General features: G+C 39.0%; 3 protein-coding genes across 4 annotated transcripts in view; 2 read left to right on the plus strand and 1 right to left on the minus strand.

Moving 5' to 3' along the window:
* Positions 1-15411, minus strand: part of LOC131682432 (uncharacterized) — a 38617-nt gene extending 23206 nt beyond the window's left edge. Inside the window, exon 1 of the mRNA XM_058963891.1 lies at positions 14215-15411. Coding sequence (XP_058819874.1) covers positions 14215-15237 — 1023 coding nt within the window. The 5' untranslated portion in view covers positions 15238-15411. The remainder of the gene's footprint in view (positions 1-14214) is intronic.
* LOC131682455 (uncharacterized) lies at positions 10592-12176 on the plus strand. Its single transcript, XM_058963932.1, has 3 exons — positions 10592-10688; positions 10746-11567; positions 11621-12176. Exons 2-3 carry the CDS (start codon positions 10755-10757, stop codon positions 12062-12064), a joined length of 1257 nt encoding a protein of 418 aa, XP_058819915.1. The 5' UTR covers positions 10592-10688; positions 10746-10754; the 3' UTR covers positions 12065-12176.
* Positions 12546-14299, plus strand: LOC131682462 (uncharacterized). 2 transcript variants are annotated; one of them, XM_058963944.1, is made up of 3 exons: positions 12546-12667; positions 12821-13645; positions 13715-14176. In XM_058963944.1, the coding sequence occupies exons 2-3, from the start codon at positions 12833-12835 to the stop codon at positions 14003-14005; spliced, it is 1104 nt and encodes a 367-aa protein (XP_058819927.1). In that variant the 5' UTR covers positions 12546-12667; positions 12821-12832; the 3' UTR covers positions 14006-14176. The 2 variants fall into 2 exon arrangements, with proteins under 2 accessions (XP_058819927.1, XP_058819934.1); XM_058963951.1 differs by lacking the exon at positions 12546-12667 and adding an exon at positions 12670-12753 and having other exon boundaries at positions 13715-14299.
* Positions 15412-16392: the final 981 nt, after the last annotated feature.

A 16392-nucleotide genomic window follows, 5' to 3' on the forward strand; every position in this document is an offset into this window, starting at 1 on the left:
TATTTATATACAGATGAACAGTTTTGCAACATTTGATAATAGTTGCAAATCTTAATTAATCCAATTAAACATAAAAAATGTTGAAAATTATTTTACAGAAAGATTAGTCCTTAAAACGGACAAATAAAATAATGAAAAAAAATAAATAAGTAAATAAAATGAAATGAAGAAAGTAAGACAAATAAAATTATAAAAAAATGATAAACTGAATTGGATAAATATGATAAAAGACAAAAACAGATTAAATAAATAATGCGAAAGAAAAGAAACGAATACGATAAGAAATAATTTCAACAAATAAAACAATATAAATTACTTGCACTAATCTACGAAATAAAATGAAAACATAAATTAAAATGAATGAAATAAATTTAATGAAAAACATAAATAAAATGGCTAAAATAGACAAAATTAGTTAAATTTAACTAATTTTGTCTATTTTAGCCATTTTATTTATGTTTTATGATGATGGAAAATAAATTTAATAAAAAGTATTAAATGATGAATAAAAAGGATACACTAAAGAAAACGCACAAAACCGAACAAGTGATTTGAAAAAATAAAACGAGTAAAATAAATATAAATAATAAAAGGACTAGATAAAGAATCAAATAAACGAATAAAGTACACCAAAAATAATGAAAAGAGCTAGTAAAAATTAAATAAATTAAAATAATATTATAAGCTTATATACGTAATCTTATGTATAATACGAAAACAAGAATGAATAAAACAAATTACAACAAAACGAAACGAATAAAATTAGTAAAAATAATTAAATTTTAAAATTTCAATGAAATAATTGGATGCGTAAAATTAAACAATAGAGTAAAGTAAACAAAATGAATAAAAAGGTAACAACAAGTAAAACGAATTGAAAAAATCGAATATGAACTAAAGAAATAAAATGAGCAAAATTAATAAAATAATTCAATTCATAAAACAAACATATCCTTTCTTTAGCATCTTTTTCATATCTCAAGCAAAAATTAAAAAAAAAATTAATTAGATGAATTTCGCGCTGAATCGTATTCAAAGCTGGCAGCACGCTCTCAGATGTTGATGACACGAAGACTTTGTCACAAAAAGCCACTTTGCATACCTTGTTCTTTTTCAAAAATGATCTAGACTGTTTTTTGAAAAGGGTCAAACTTCTTTTACCATTTTTTTTCAAATAGCTATAGTCTAAAAATGACAAATCCTACAAAAAAAAGTTGCAGGAGTGATTTTCACGAAATTAGTTAAATTTTTGAAATAAAAATAATGAAAAAATTCTTCATCGACTCCTACACTGCAAAAAATCGATTTTAAAAATTTAAAGTCGATTTACAAAAAACCCCATCTTTGATTTGGATAAAAATTTTGTCCCAAGATAGGCTATTACGTTGATATGTTACCGTCAAATTCAAGTTGGGCACTTTCAAGGAGTTAATTGAAAAAAAAAATTCCCTTGTCCAAACTGTTTTTTTTTTCGGTGTATTTTTATTTAAAGTCCATAGTCCAAAGACTAGAACCCAGAATCCCGAGGAGAGAGACCAGGATCCAGAGTTCAGTGTCGAGAATGCAGAGTCCAGAGTCCATAGCGCAGCGATCAGAACCCAGAGTTCCGGGTACAAAGTTCAAAGTCCAGAGCGCCAAGTTCAGAGTTCGGATGCCAGAGTACAAAACCTAAAGTCCAGAAACCAGAGTCTAGAGTTCTTATCCCAAAATACTGAGCCCACAGTCCTCAGCACATAATCCAGAGTCAGAGCCCAAAGTCCAGAGCCTCTAACCCAAAACAGTGAGACCAGAGTTTACAGTTCAGATTCCAGAGCTCAGGGTCCAGAATCCAGAGTTCAGATTCGATAATCCAAAGTTTAGATTACATAGCCCAACGACCAGAACCCAGAGTCCCGAGGAAAGAGTCCAGAGTCCCGAGTGCAGAGTGCATAGTTCAGAGTTTAGAGTCCAGAATCAATTAAACACTTTTACCGATGTCTTCCGTTTTAATTCCACTATGATGCTATCAGTAAAAGTGTTTAATACAACATTCCACTAAGTCGCTCGAAAACAGCGCTTTTGTTAAAGTCCAGAATCAAGACCCAGAGCCCATAACTCAGAGACCACAGTCTACAGTTCAGAGTCCATAGCACAGAATCTCAAGGCGGGATCTCATCATCCAGAGTTAGGAATGCAGAGTCCAGAGACCAGAGTCGAGAATTCTGGGTCCAGAGCACAGAGTCCTCAACCCAAATTACTGTGGCCAGAATCCAGAGCTCTGAGACCAGAATCCAGAGCTCGATGTACTTAACCCAAAATACTGAAGCAAGAGTTCAGACTGCAGAGCAGGCCAGAATCCAGAGTCCACAGAATCTCGAGGCGAGAATACAGAACCCAGCGTGAAGAGTGCAGCATCCAGAGTGCAAAGTACAGAATCTACAGCACAGAGTCCAGAATCATGAGACCAGACTTCAGAGTCCAGAGACCAGAGCCCTCAACCCAAAATAATGAGCCCAGTGTCCCGAGTTCAGAGCCCAGAGACCATCCCGAGGAGAAAGCCCACAATTCAGAATCCAGAGACCTGCAGAGCCTAAAGTTCAGAGTCTAGAGTTCAGATTCCAGAGTGAAGGATCAAGACCAGAGCCCATGGTTCAGAGTCCAGAGTGCATAGTACAGAAACTCGAGGCCAGCACCAAGAGTCCATTATCCAGCGATGAGAGTGGAGAGTCCAGAATCTTAAGTTCAGTGTCCATAGTCCAGAGACCAGAATCCAGAGTCCCGAGGGGAGAGCCAAGAGTCCAAAATCCAGAGTCCCGAATGCAGATTCCAGAGAGTCTAGATTTCGGTTTCCAGAGTCCAGAATCAAGACCCCAGAGACCATAGTTCAGAGTCCATAGCACAGAATATCGACGCCAGAACCCGGTGTCCAGAATCCAGCGCGAAGAGTGCAGAGTTCGCAGTCTAGAATCTAGACTGACTGGGTATTTTCGGAATGATCTGGACGAGTTGGTGCCAGAAATTTGTGTTTGACGCCATTTTGAAAAGCCAAGATGGCGACTTCCGGACGGCAATTATTACGATTACACTTCGGATTGTTTATCTTTGCACATCACTTGATACTGTTTAACTTTGATTTATACAATTGATCCATAATGATAATTTTACTAGAACTGCTCTTCACAACTGTTGTTACTAGACGGCTTTAAGGCTTTAGTTTATATTTTTTGGTAAAATGAGTATTGATACAGGTAAGGTACACGTAACCAGGGTAATATGCCACACAATTTGTCCTGATTTTGAAAGTACTGGTAACGGTTCTTAGGCAGAAATTGGAGAAGCAAGGGTGGAATGATCTTTACCCAATATTGCATTTTAAGGGGGTTCTCTTACATAATTGTGCAAAAAGCACCTAATGCATAATTTTTTTGAAGAAGTAAAATGACTAAGACATATGCGCTATTCTGCAAAATGTTTATTAAGGTTTCATCTATAAAATAATTTTTTTGGTAAGTTGTAAGGTGTGAAAAATGGCGTACAAAATGACGGCTCCAGCAAAAGGTGTTTTGAAAATCGACCTCATCTGCGGGCACGATACAGGTCGCAATTCGTCGTCTAAAAGCATAAAATCAAAACGATCTAGAAGATTACATTCCATAGAGGCGCCCCAACCTAAAAAACACGAAAAAATCGTTCTAGAAACAAAATGGTGGCTACCTGAAAATAAAGCATCATTTTTTTTGCATGATTTTTCCACTTTGGCCGGCTGTAAAAAATCGTTAATTATCAAAATACACTAAGGCTTTTTTTACACGGGGGATACGTACCGTGTTAAAAAAAACCTTGTTAATTGCGAAATCCGCGTAAAAAATACCGCGTTAATTCGGAAAACCGTACAAAAAAAACCGCGTTACATTCAATGCAAAAGACGATTTTAGGAAAAGGGTGATTTCGGAGTTTTATCAAAAATGTCGTTTTGAAGGCAAAAGACTTAGACGATTTTTGAGCAAGTTTTTCGCACGGATTTCGCAAGTAGCACAGTTTCTGTTTTTATTCTTATTCCTTAAAAGAGTTTTGGAAAAGTGGAAAAATCGGATCTTGAGAATTTCTTTTGGTCTGCATTTCAACAATAAGCTTGTTTTAGGAACAGTATTAACGAGTAGACGCCAAATATGGATGTCTGAGACCATTTTAAAAATCAAAATGGCGACTTCCGGGCTTCGCGGAATTCTCTAAAATACCATCAATAAGGGTATTTTTGGAACGGGGTTGACGAGTAGATGTCAAATAACGATGTCTGAAGCCATTTCGAAAACCAAGATTTGCAGTTCGGTTTAGTATAATTTTCAATTACCAAAACAATGTAATAATTTTTTGAATAGCATTGATGAATAAATACCGGATGTTAATTCCGGAAGTCATGTTTTAATCTAAGATGGTGAGTTCTAGTTTAGTGGACATCTCATTCATCTTAATACAACGAAGATCTGATTTTATTATTTTATTATATTATTTATTATGAGCCTCGAAAATACGCTCGATGAGCTCTAGCATACGAACCAGCTCATAAGTAAATCCATTCATGAGCACATTTTTCTTTCTTATAAATGCAAATGACGTCACACCTCCGGCAACTGTATATTTGTCAATCAAGCTCCAAAACACTCCTAGCTGTCTGAGTTATACAGAGTATCGCTAAGCCTATAGTTGCTATTTTGTATTTCAGAATGACCTCAGACATTGATCTCTATCATGCGCTCATTAGGCCCGCTCTGAACATATGCATACTGATTGGGTTATAGAAAATTTCGTTAGACTGAAAGTCGCCATCTTGGTATTCAAAATGGCTTCAACCATCGATATCTGGCATCTACTCGTCAAGCCCGTTCCAAAAATACCTATGTTGATGTGGTTTTAGAGAATTTCACTGAACCGATAGTCGCCATCTTGATTTTCAAAATGGCCCTAAACATCGATATATGACGTCCACTCATCAATCCCGTTCCAAAAATACCCATTGAGGGGGTTTTGAAGAATTTCACTGAACCGGAAGTCGCTATCGTGATTTTCCAAATCGCTTCAGACATGGACATGGAAAATTTGATTAAAAAGTCTTCTGCCTTTAAGAGGACTTTTGCCAAAAACCGTGTTAATTGCGAAAACCGTGCAAAAAAAGTCTTTTGCCTTTAAAAAGACTTAATATTTTTGCGAAAAAACCGTGCGGGTTGCAAAATCCCTGCAAAAAAAACTTGATTAAAACTCGTCTAAGCCTTTTGCATCCAAAAGGACTTAACACATTTTGCGAAATCCGTGCAAAAAAAAAATGTTAGGAAATTGAAAGGACTTAGAATTTTTTTCGAAAAACCGTGCAAAAAAGCCGCGTAAAAAAACGATGACACTATTAAAATAAATGGAAACAATCAAACTAATAAAATTATCTCTTAATTCAAAAATCGAACGAAAAAAAATTGAAATGAAAAGAATGTGGTACTATTCAAATATTAGAAATAATACATTCTGATGTCATTCATTACATGATACTCACAAACAAAATCGATCTCATCGTTAACAGAATTTAACTGGTTATAAAATATCTTTAAAAATAATAATATCAAAAGAAATGGATGGTGAAACAAAAAAAAATGAGTGGAAAAATAAAGTGGATAAAATAAAAAGAAAAATAAACCCAATCAATTTACAAACAAAATTATTGAAAAGAAAAGAGAAAATAAAAAGGTAAAATGCAAAAAAATAAAGCAAAATGCATATGATAAGTAAAATGGTGATATGAATAAACAAATAAAATTTTTGAAATTAATAAATGAATGCAATTAAAAAAGAATCAAATGAAAAAAATAATATGCATAGAATAAAGTGAACAGAATAGAATAGAAAATAAATTAAATGATGAAAAATTATCTAGCTATGCTATGCTATCAAGCTATGAAAAAAAATAAATGAGCAAAATTAAAAAAGTGTTGCATAAAAACAAACGATATTTAAAAAAATAACAGTAATTAAAAGTGCATAAGGGAATAAATCCAATCAAATGAATAAAAAAAAAGAAATAAAATAATCAAAAATGAATTAAAGGAGTGGAAAGTATAGAACGATTCAAATATAACATAAATAAAGAAATACGATATATGCACACAAAAAATTAAAGTGAATCAAATAAGTAAAATTTGTTAATAGAATAGAATTCACAAATATATATAAAAAAATAATTTAAAAAAACATTTATAAGTGGCATTTTTAAAATAGGAGTGAAATTATTGGAAAGATTCGAAGTGATATTTTTAATAAAATAAATAAAGCGAGCGAAATTAACAAAACAGAAAAAATGAATCAAACGAGTAAAGTGTATAAAATAATAAAAATGAGTACATGCGTTATAAAATTAATCAAATGAAACAAAATAAATTAGTAAAAGAAATAGAAATCTACAAAATGAGTAAATAAAATACTTTTTTTTAAATTAATTATCAAACTACAATCAAAGAAATGCATATTTCTTCATTTTTAATGTAGTACAGCTAAAAAAGTTCGATTCTCGTTCATAAATTCGACGTTTACTTAGATGATTGCGACTTTATGAACGTGTATTGTACCTTGTTTGTATTATAGCGAAAGGGTGGAGCGTTTGTATTTCAACATGATCGATCGCGTCGCGTCGTTATTTTCTAGTGTATATGAGCGAAACTTTTTGCTTTAGATTGTTCCAACTGAAGGCCTGGACCTAGCCGGCTAGGACCGAGTGTAGGGATTTCCGGACGTGAGCGATTCATGATTACGTGGTAATGGCCGTTTGTGTGCTGGTGTTTGAGACAGCGTTTATAGATTCATAAGTTCTAACAAGTTGACTTAATTGTCGGGATGTTCTATGATTACCTGATTGGGGGCGTAAGTATGCGTTAATGTTCGTGTTTGCGTCCGGGTTCGTATTATCGTGAGATACTCGAGCGTTGAAATTGGGTGCGTTCTGTTTGTCACCTGACTTTAAAAAATGTGTCCTTCTAACTATGTGCATTGGTTAAGTCCAGCTACGTCAGTTTTTGTAATCTTGTAAAACAAATCTTAACTTATCTAAGTCTTTGATAAAGAAAACGTGGGGAAAAATTACATATGTTCCAGTTCCAATTTTTTAGTACAGTTTCTAGATATGGCTTGTGTAAGTTAACCGTCCTATCTCCCAGCGGACGGCAGCGATTTACAAGAAAAAGATATTTCCAAGCATGCGTATGCACATACCTGCAGATAACTTGGCACACAGGTTAGGTTGGCTCGATTGACTTTCTGACTACCCTTTTCATCTACAGGGCCAACCATGTTCCAGTCCCGCCTTGAGGTATTGTTTGAATGAATTATAATTTTTTTACAATAAGAATTTCGATACCGTACAGAAGGTAAGACACGTATCTAATTTATTACTTCAATTTTCAAATATAATTTCCGATATGTTTAAACAAAAACTCTTTTGTTTAGATTTTAGATATGACTTCCGGAATTAATTCGAATTCCCATGGGGTATAACTGGCATCCCAGTGGGGGGACGAGTTTTGAAGAAACATCTCATAAATTTAAGTAGTTGTTTTTTTTATAAAATATGCGCTACATATGGTTATTTTCCATTGATCCTTTACAATAGACAAGAATTGGACTAATCTTGGCCACCGGAAAACTATTCCGAGAGAACCTAAGAAAATGTATATACTTTTCTATCATACCAGCCTTTTGGATTCATAACTTTATACGGCACGGGTTTCGGATGGAATCAAATGGGGACATTTGACGTCATTTTGAAAACCAAGATGGGGGCTTTCGGTTTTACAAAACAGTGAAAATCATCAACAATATGGATGTCATTTGAAAGGGGTGGTGAGCAAATGCCGGAAATTGATGATTGACGCCATTTTGGAAACCCATTCTTACACAACAACACAGCCAACCTTCTCGGACATCTGTTTCTAGCATCTCACCGAATCAGATGCTGTTTGCGTTGTATCGTATTCCTTTAATTTTCACGCGACAATCCAGACTGTAGGGGAGCCCGGGGTTAGTTGGCGGTTGGGGTAAGTTGGCGGAATCCCCTTTTCTCCGTTTGTAATTTACATAAAGCGCTGTCTCTCATTGTGAACCTCAAGTAATGTGAAACGCATTATCCCATTGGTTTTTGTTACAAAACATTTTGTTTAGTGGAAGCTATGGGCGATATTGTGTTTTTAAGCATACTTTGTAAATTTTCATAATTTTTAACATTTTTGTGTGGTTTTCAATCTATTCCTCGAACGATTATATTTTTCGATAGCGCTTGAAAAGAGCTTTCAGTATCCGTATGGAAATTACACGTATCTATACACAAAAATAATTTTTTAAATCCATTTTCATAAAATATGCTGCTGGGGTAAGTTGGCGGTGACGCACACGGGGCAAGTTGGCGGTACTATTTACAGTGCAAAAATAGTCATCAATTTTTTTCATTGCTGGAATTCACTCCAAACTAAGAAAAACTTTTTCTTGTGTCTCTCGTCAATGCAGGGGACAATTATTTCGGACAATCACCTGAATATCTTCGAAAATTTGCTCTTGAATATGGAGTACGCGTCGAGCTTAAAATGACGGGGCATTGAGACTGAAATATAGTAAAAAGTGTCGAATAATATACAGTTTTATTGAAAAGACAATCGCCACATTTCATAAGGACCACTAATGTAATCGGAATTCCATTTGATTGCTTATTTTCTGGCATTCAGCCAACTTACCCCATACATATCGCCAGCTTACCCCGGGACTGGGGTAAGTTGGCGGATTTTCCGCGTCACATACTGTTGTCTCTAGAAATGAAGACAACGTATCAATCATTTTCATAAAATTCAGAGATGTTGCCAACAGTCTGCCCTTTCATGTAACGTGTTCTATTTTGCAAGATCTACCAAAATCAAAGCGGTAAAAAATGAAAACTGAAACGGTCTCCCCTACTGATAGCTGGCTAAGCTAGGCCGGAACATCCAAGGGCCTTTATTTTTCTTCCACAACTACAGACGCCTTGCCAAACCACACATTGAGTTTACCCGGAGCATTTCCCATTTGTCAAGGTAAAATTTTTGATGCGTCAATTAGCTTGCCTGGTTTCTGTCAATCAAGTTTTATTTCGACATCCTGGTACAATGCTCGCTGGCAAGATACGACTGAAAACATTCTTTTGGACTGCACTAGTGACCCAATACCACGTTTGCTTTGCGCGATTCAATGTTAGTCTTTGTCGGTAACATTTTAACATGATATATCCAGTTGATTGGGGAAATTTATTGACCATTCGCGATTGTTCCCCCAAACCACGTTCGCTTTTGATGGTAAATCCAGATGAAATTTCAATTTTCACCATTTAAATCTACTCAAAGCAGTTATTGACCCAGAGCGGTTCAGATATTATTTATAATTAAAAAATGTATTTCATGCTGAAAAATCTGGTCAAATAGCCTCAAGGGTGCTGATGACTTGAAATAAATAAATAAATAAATATTTATAATTAGTAATTTGCGGATGTAGTTGCTAGTAAGAATCGATTAATTTCTAACATCTTCACAGTTGACTAATGAAGTTCCCTAAGGATTCCAGGTGTTTACTGCAAATAACGAAAATAATGTATTTTGTTAAAGTAGAAATTAGTAATTTTATATCGACCCTTTTAAGGGCCACAAAAACTAAATATAAAGCATCGGATAGGTTTCTTTTCTTCTCAATTTCCGGTTACCAAAATGTGTAGCAATTTGCTTCCCAAAAATTCTTATTCTATCCAAGAAAAATCCGAAAAATCTACCAACATAAATCTGTATTTGTGATAAGACTGCTCCCGTCAATGTGCCTCGTCTGCAGAAAAAGTGGGTGAAGAAGGGAAGAGAGCCACGTTGAACGAAAAAAAAAATGATCGGTGGGTAATGTCAGAGACATAACCAAAAGGAAGTAGAATACACTTTAGACTACTAATGCGAATGCTGCAATTTCTATTATCTCCTGAAAGGTTGTATTAAAATCAATTATTTCGATGTTTTTTTTTCATGGAAATACCGAAATATCTGTACACGTACAATGAAATCTGAAATGAACTGTCCCATCCATAAGACACAATGGAAAAGTAATATGCATGAATGGGCGGTATACTCAACTCCTCATTTTTATTCTGTACTCAAACCTGGGAATCTCAAACGATTTCCTGATATTCTTATTTCAACGAGTTTGTGCAATCACTGACAAATGACGCCTCATACCTCGAACCATCAAAGCATGCTCTGTTCCATACGAGAAGCTCATTCAGAAAATTTCATCACATTTAGCAATCCCCGCATCCTGCGATTCGCTGTTGATCTAGCGTAAAGCTACATACGAACAGAACAACCAAGATCATTGCCAATTTATATACAAAGAGAACCTCACCACTCTCACTCCATCCAATCAAACCGGTAAAAAATCACCCCGCGCTAGTGGCGTACTGTTTAACCAGATAGCCTCAAATCAACGCTATATTACCAGTCAAATATTGTTCTAATTCAAGTGACCACTATCAGTGAGTACATACTGCCGTATGTTTAGATTGCATGTGCCAATGTGTGTGTGTGCGCGTTTTTAGAGATACACAAAACCGTGCCGAGTGCATCAGCGGAACATTGTCGGTATCGTTTCGCTGATTCGGACACACGTGACGGTAAAACTCGGTATTGAAATGTGTTTTTAATTGATAGGATAGTTAAATTTACTTTTCAATCTTCCAGCTCACCACCATGGCATCGGAGGAAATCCCCGGTCAACTACCGGTCGCTTCCAGTCACCACTTTCTGCAAAAGCTGGCAGGTGCCGAACTTAATTCCGACGATTTCGAACTGGAGATTACGGCCGGTTCGAACAAGGGTGACAATTACAGCTGTAGCATCTACCAGGGGCGGGCTATTTGCCGTCGAACCGGTAAACAGGTGAGCATCATCGCGAAACTTCCACCTCAGAGTGAGCAACGGCGGAAGCAGTTTTTTGTGCGGGATTGCTTCGAGCGGGAGATTAGCGTTTACAACGAAATTTTCCCCATGATGATGGAGTTTCAACGATCCAAGGGGGTGAAACCGGAGGACTCGTTCCATCAGGTTCCGCATTGCCTCGAGAGTAGTTTCGTAGACCATGAGGAGGCTCTTTTCATGCGGGATTTGAAAGAGGAGGGATTTCGAATGGTCGATCGGCACAAGGATATGAGTTTGGAACATTATCAGCTGATGATGAGGGCTTTGGCTCGCCTACATGCGACATCGTTTGCGTTGAAGGATCAACATCCGGAAAAGATGGAACGATTTAGGAGCATGCCGGACGTATTGGCCCTTCCGGCTGCTAATGCGCTGATGGGACCGTGGTTTACTCAGATGGCCGCCAGAGCCTTGGAACTACTGGATGAGCAGAAAGAACCGGTTGTTTACCATAGGACCAAAAAGGCTTTGGCCACGTCGTGGCCTGAAGTGACGAGTGATTTATATACGGGTGAGAATGCCGAACCTTATGCGGTCATCGGACATGGTGACTGTTGGCACAATAATCTACTGTACAAGTATGAGGTAGGATAGTGTAACAACTAACAATGGCAAATTAATTTTCATTTTCGTTCTAGGACGACACCGCAATCGACATTCGCCTACTAGATTGGCAATGCTCCCGATACGCCTCACCGGTAGTCGATCTGATGTACTTTATCTTCATCGCATCTAGCAAAGCCTTTCGCGACCGGCACTACGAACAACTATTGGATTACTACCACCGCAATCTGTCGGACCATATACGCCGGCTCGGATCCGATCCGGAGCGGTTGTTCCCTCGGGCGGCATTCGATCAACAGCTGCTCCGGTTCGGTCGTACCGGACTGATTATGGCCACCATTGGGCTTCCGGTTATTACCACCAAAAACGAAGATGTGCCCAATTTGGAAGAATGGACCGAACAGATTGACGCCGGTCTCGATGTGTCGAAAAGTTTCAGCTCCAAAGGTATGGAGACAACGTACCGGCGGAATATGACCGACTGCTGCCGGGATATGGTTCGGTTGGGGTATATTTAGGATACTACTTATAGTCAAAATAGAGGGGGTACATCTACATGAATGTATAAAAAAGGAAATCCGGGACATAACCGAATTAAATTAGAATACACTTTAGGATGTCGAAAAAATATTCAACGGGATTTTTATTAATAACATTTATACATGCATCTAAATTTTTCGCGCAGAAGTAAAAAAGAAGCATAAATACCTATAAGAACCGGAATCGACATTTTACTAGCGTATCTCAATATTGCTTTCGACCAACTCCAGTTAATATTTTGCTGTCACACTGATAAGAAAACCGTTTTGTCAAATTCGCCATCCCTATAGAACCGGCACAGCCTGCTGCTCCATCCACGAAACACGTGCTACATTTCATCACATTCTGCAATCGACTTTCAAACGGCGCGATATGCAGCCGCTACCTGAGCATCTAGCCACAGACATCAAACTACATCTATGTAGAGCTAATGTAGAGAATATCACTACCGCATTCACTTAGTTTACACGAGACGGTCAAGTACTCCGCACACTAGTACAAGATAACCTCAAATCAAAATTGTATCGACATTCAAACAATTGTTTTATTACTTTATATAGAGAAGTGCATATTATCAGTAGGTAAGCACTGTCACTGTCCATTCGTTTGAGTTCTACGAAACGTTCTCAAAAGCATCAGCAGTCGGCAAAGTATTTTCGCTTATTCGGTGAATAAACTACCACCGATGTCACAATGTCTGCAACAAAGCTAATTCTTCCCTTTCAACCTTCCAGCTGTTTACAGCCATGGCACCGGAGGAAATCACCGATCAACTACCCGTACCCTCCAGCCACCGTATGCTGCAGGAACTGGTACGTGCCGAGCTTAACACGGACGAATTCACGCTGGACATTTCGGCCGGTTCCAACAAAGGTGACAATTACAGCTGCATCATCTACCGCGGGAGGGCTACCTGCCGTCGAACCGGTAAACAGGTGAGCGTGATCGTGAAAATTCCACCCCAGAACGAAATACGCCGGAAGCAGTTCTTTGTGCGACCTAGCTTCGAGCGGGAGATCAGTGTTTACAACGAGATTTTCCCTCTGATAATGGAGTTTCAACGATCCAAGGGATTGACAGTGGAAGATTCGTTCCATCAGGTTCCGCATTACTTGGGGAGTTCTTTGGTGGATCACGAGGAAGTTCTTTTGATGCGGGATTTAAAAGAGGAAGGATTTCGAATGGTCGATCGACACAAGGATATGAGTTTGGAACATTATCAGCTGATGATGAGGGCTTTGGCTCGCCTACATGCGACATCGTTTGTGTTGAAGGATCAACAGCCGGAAAAGATGGAACGGTTTAAAGGTATGCCGGACCTATTGGGCCTACCGGATACTAGTCCAACGATGGCATCAATATTTTCTCAAATGGCCGCCAGAGCTATGACACTTTTGAATGAGAACAATGAACCAGATGTTTTCCAACGTACAAAAAAGATCTTGACGATGTCGTGGGACGAAATCATGGATGATGTGTACAACGGCAAGCCTGCCGAGCCTTTTGCGGTCATCGGGCACGGCGACAGTTGGCATAACAATCTACTGTACAAGTATGAGGTACGACAGTGTAAAAACTAACCGTCACACATATCAGTATTTTGGAAAAAAAATTCTATTTTGTTCCAGGATGACACCGCAATCGACATTCGCCTGCTGGACTGGCAATGCTGCCGATATACCTCACCGGTAGTCGATCTGATGTACTTTATTTTCATCGCTTCTAGTAAAGCCTTTCGCGACCGGCACTATGAACATCTGTTGGACTTCTACCACCGCAATCTGTCGGACCATATACGAAGGCTCGGATCCGATCCAGAGCGATTGTTCCCTCGAACCGCTCTGGATCAGCAACTGCTCCGATTTGGTCGCGCTGGACTAATTATGGCCGCTATCTGTCTTCCGATAATCGCTACCTAAAGCGAAGACGTGCCTAATTTGGAACGGTGGTCTGAACAGATTGACGCCGGTTTGGACGTGTCGAAAAGTTTCAGTACCGGCGGCATGGAGGCAACCTATCAGCGTAACATGAAGGACTGCATTCGAGACATGATTCGATTGGGGTATATTTAATATCAAAAATATATGCAAATTTGATTCAAATAAAAAATAAACAAAAAATCACTCACCTTCAGTTCCGCCGTAATGGCATTAATCTGCGGATTATTCTTCAGCGTCTTCGCCCCCTGGGCGAACCTGATCGTGGACAGCGTCTCGCTCAGATCCTCCGGCAGCGCACTAACGCACGCCAGCAGCGTTAGGTACGAGTTCAAATTCAACGAATCCTGCAGCACCGAACTGAGAATACTATCCCGATAAGGAACCACTTTACTACCGATGGACAGTGCCTGCAGTACCTTCCCGATGCTCAACAGACCCTGGTTGATGTGAACACCCTCGGCAAGGGCCATACCCTGATGACCTGTACGGCGAACCCCCTCCGAACCGGCCAAATCAACCAGATGCAGGGCGGACACAATTTGAGCATCGTCATGCACAACCGATGCATGAATGCTGAAAATCGCATGTGATCTCGAGCTGAGCGTGTTCATTTTAGTCGGACGAACGTGCCGATTCTTGTTACCCTCAATCAAAATATCCTGGGCCTGATTGGCCCGGCTAACCGACCGTTTCGTTCCCCCGTTAAACTTACACCCGCGCGTATTCACCGGCTCCGCCGAGTTCTCCGACAGCAAATCATAAATCTTCTCGTTATATATCTCAACAAACGAGACTTCGATCTCGTAATCCTCCTTGTTACGCGATTCACTGAGCAGATCGAAAGTATGATCCAACGCGCGAGTTATCATACCCCGGTTCACGTCATGCGGTCCACTATGATCCCACTGCAGACCCATAGTGAACGTCTTACCCGTTCCCGTCTGCCCATAGGCCAGCGCCGTACAGAAAAATCCATTGATCATTTTCACCACCAGCGGTCGGATCAAAGCATCGTACACCAGTGCCTGGGACGCTTCCGGTCGGAACACGTAATCGAACGCGAACGGCCTTTCGTCCACGATCAGAATCTGATCGTTGGCGGTATGGTGCTGTATGATACTATCTTCTGGGTCGATGTCACTCGGTCGCTCCCGGATGGCGATCCGGACCGGTTCCAGTGCTTCACAGCTGGCGTCCGTTACGAGTTTCATTTTTCTGGTTTCAAATTGAGAGCGGACTGCTTTGAAATCACGCACTATTTCACTTTGCTACTATTGCTTGTACTAGCAATGAATCACTACGTTGTTGTTTCACCAAAATAAACTAGTTTTTACTTCACAAAAGTTTATAAAATACGTAGAGCCATTTTTGCAATGTTCTTCCATGAGACGCGAACCGAATATTTTGTAAACAGTCGCGGCGGGCGAAATTCAAAATGAGCATAAGCAGGGCGAATCGCGTCGGTGAAGGGGTTCGGACAAATTTGCCACCATTTTGATCGAGTTTCGTGTGCACTGAACCGAAACGATTTTCTGATAACTTTCCCATAGAAAATTTGACAGTTGTGAAATTAGTTAACCGACTAAGTTGGGTTTCGTCGGTAAACAATATCCGTCGGCATATTTATCGCCAGATTTAATCTGTGTAAATCTGTTTCCTGTTTTAAACTACCAAGTAATCGACCGATTTAGTATGTTGAAATAGACCGATTTCAACAGATTCCGTCGGGCATACCAAATACAAATTATATTTGTATTGCATGTGGCACTAAAAACTGGATTCTAACCGCACTGCGCACTTACTATTCTTCTATTGAATTCTTCTCATAGACTGATTAGTTCGACTGGTCTGTCTATGAAAGTACCATCTCTATCACTTGAAATACATGTGATTTGACAGCTCGCAGTTCTCAGTAGCAGTTTGATCACTCGCACTTTGAAAGTGCGGAGTCCAGGTTGGTGGGAAGTGCGCAATATTTGGTCATACTTAATCGGTTGTCGCGTCGGCAGACTCCCATGTTAAAGTCCCATAAGGGTCGGTGCAACAATTGACCGATCAATTGGTGATATAGTCGGCCGATTGCGCCGACGCAAGCCGATTTAATCGGGGGGTTCATCGGGAGGATTTCCTATGGGGTTATTATCTGAGATGAGACTTGCCGATAGATGTTTTCTTTTTCTTTTTTTCTGCTCATTCTATTGTTTGTCTCACATAGCCTCTCTTTTTGCCTCACATAGCTTAAATGGACTGGCTGCATTTGACAGTACCCCCTGGTTGCATTTGACCTTCGATTTTTTGCTATTTACATGTCTCGTCTTAGCTTATTATCACAAAAGAGTAAAATAATTGTTTTAAGGGGTTACGCC

Source organism: Topomyia yanbarensis, chromosome 1 (genome assembly GCF_030247195.1).
Source record: "Topomyia yanbarensis strain Yona2022 chromosome 1, ASM3024719v1, whole genome shotgun sequence".
In the NCBI taxonomy this organism is placed as follows: domain Eukaryota; kingdom Metazoa; phylum Arthropoda; class Insecta; order Diptera; family Culicidae; genus Topomyia; species Topomyia yanbarensis.

Excerpts from the sequence above, each read along its gene's own strand:
- LOC131682455 (XM_058963932.1), top strand. The coding sequence starts at position 10,755 with ATGGCATCGGAGGAAATCCCCGGTCAACTACCGGTCGCTTCCAGTCAC. Across the intron at positions 11,568-11,620 it reads ATCTACTGTACAAGTATGAG|GACGACACCGCAATCGACAT; the intron begins GTAGGATAGTGT and ends TTTTCGTTCTAG.
- LOC131682462 (XM_058963944.1), top strand. The coding sequence starts at position 12,833 with ATGGCACCGGAGGAAATCACCGATCAACTACCCGTACCCTCCAGCCAC. Across the intron at positions 13,646-13,714 it reads ATCTACTGTACAAGTATGAG|GATGACACCGCAATCGACAT; the intron begins GTACGACAGTGT and ends ATTTTGTTCCAG.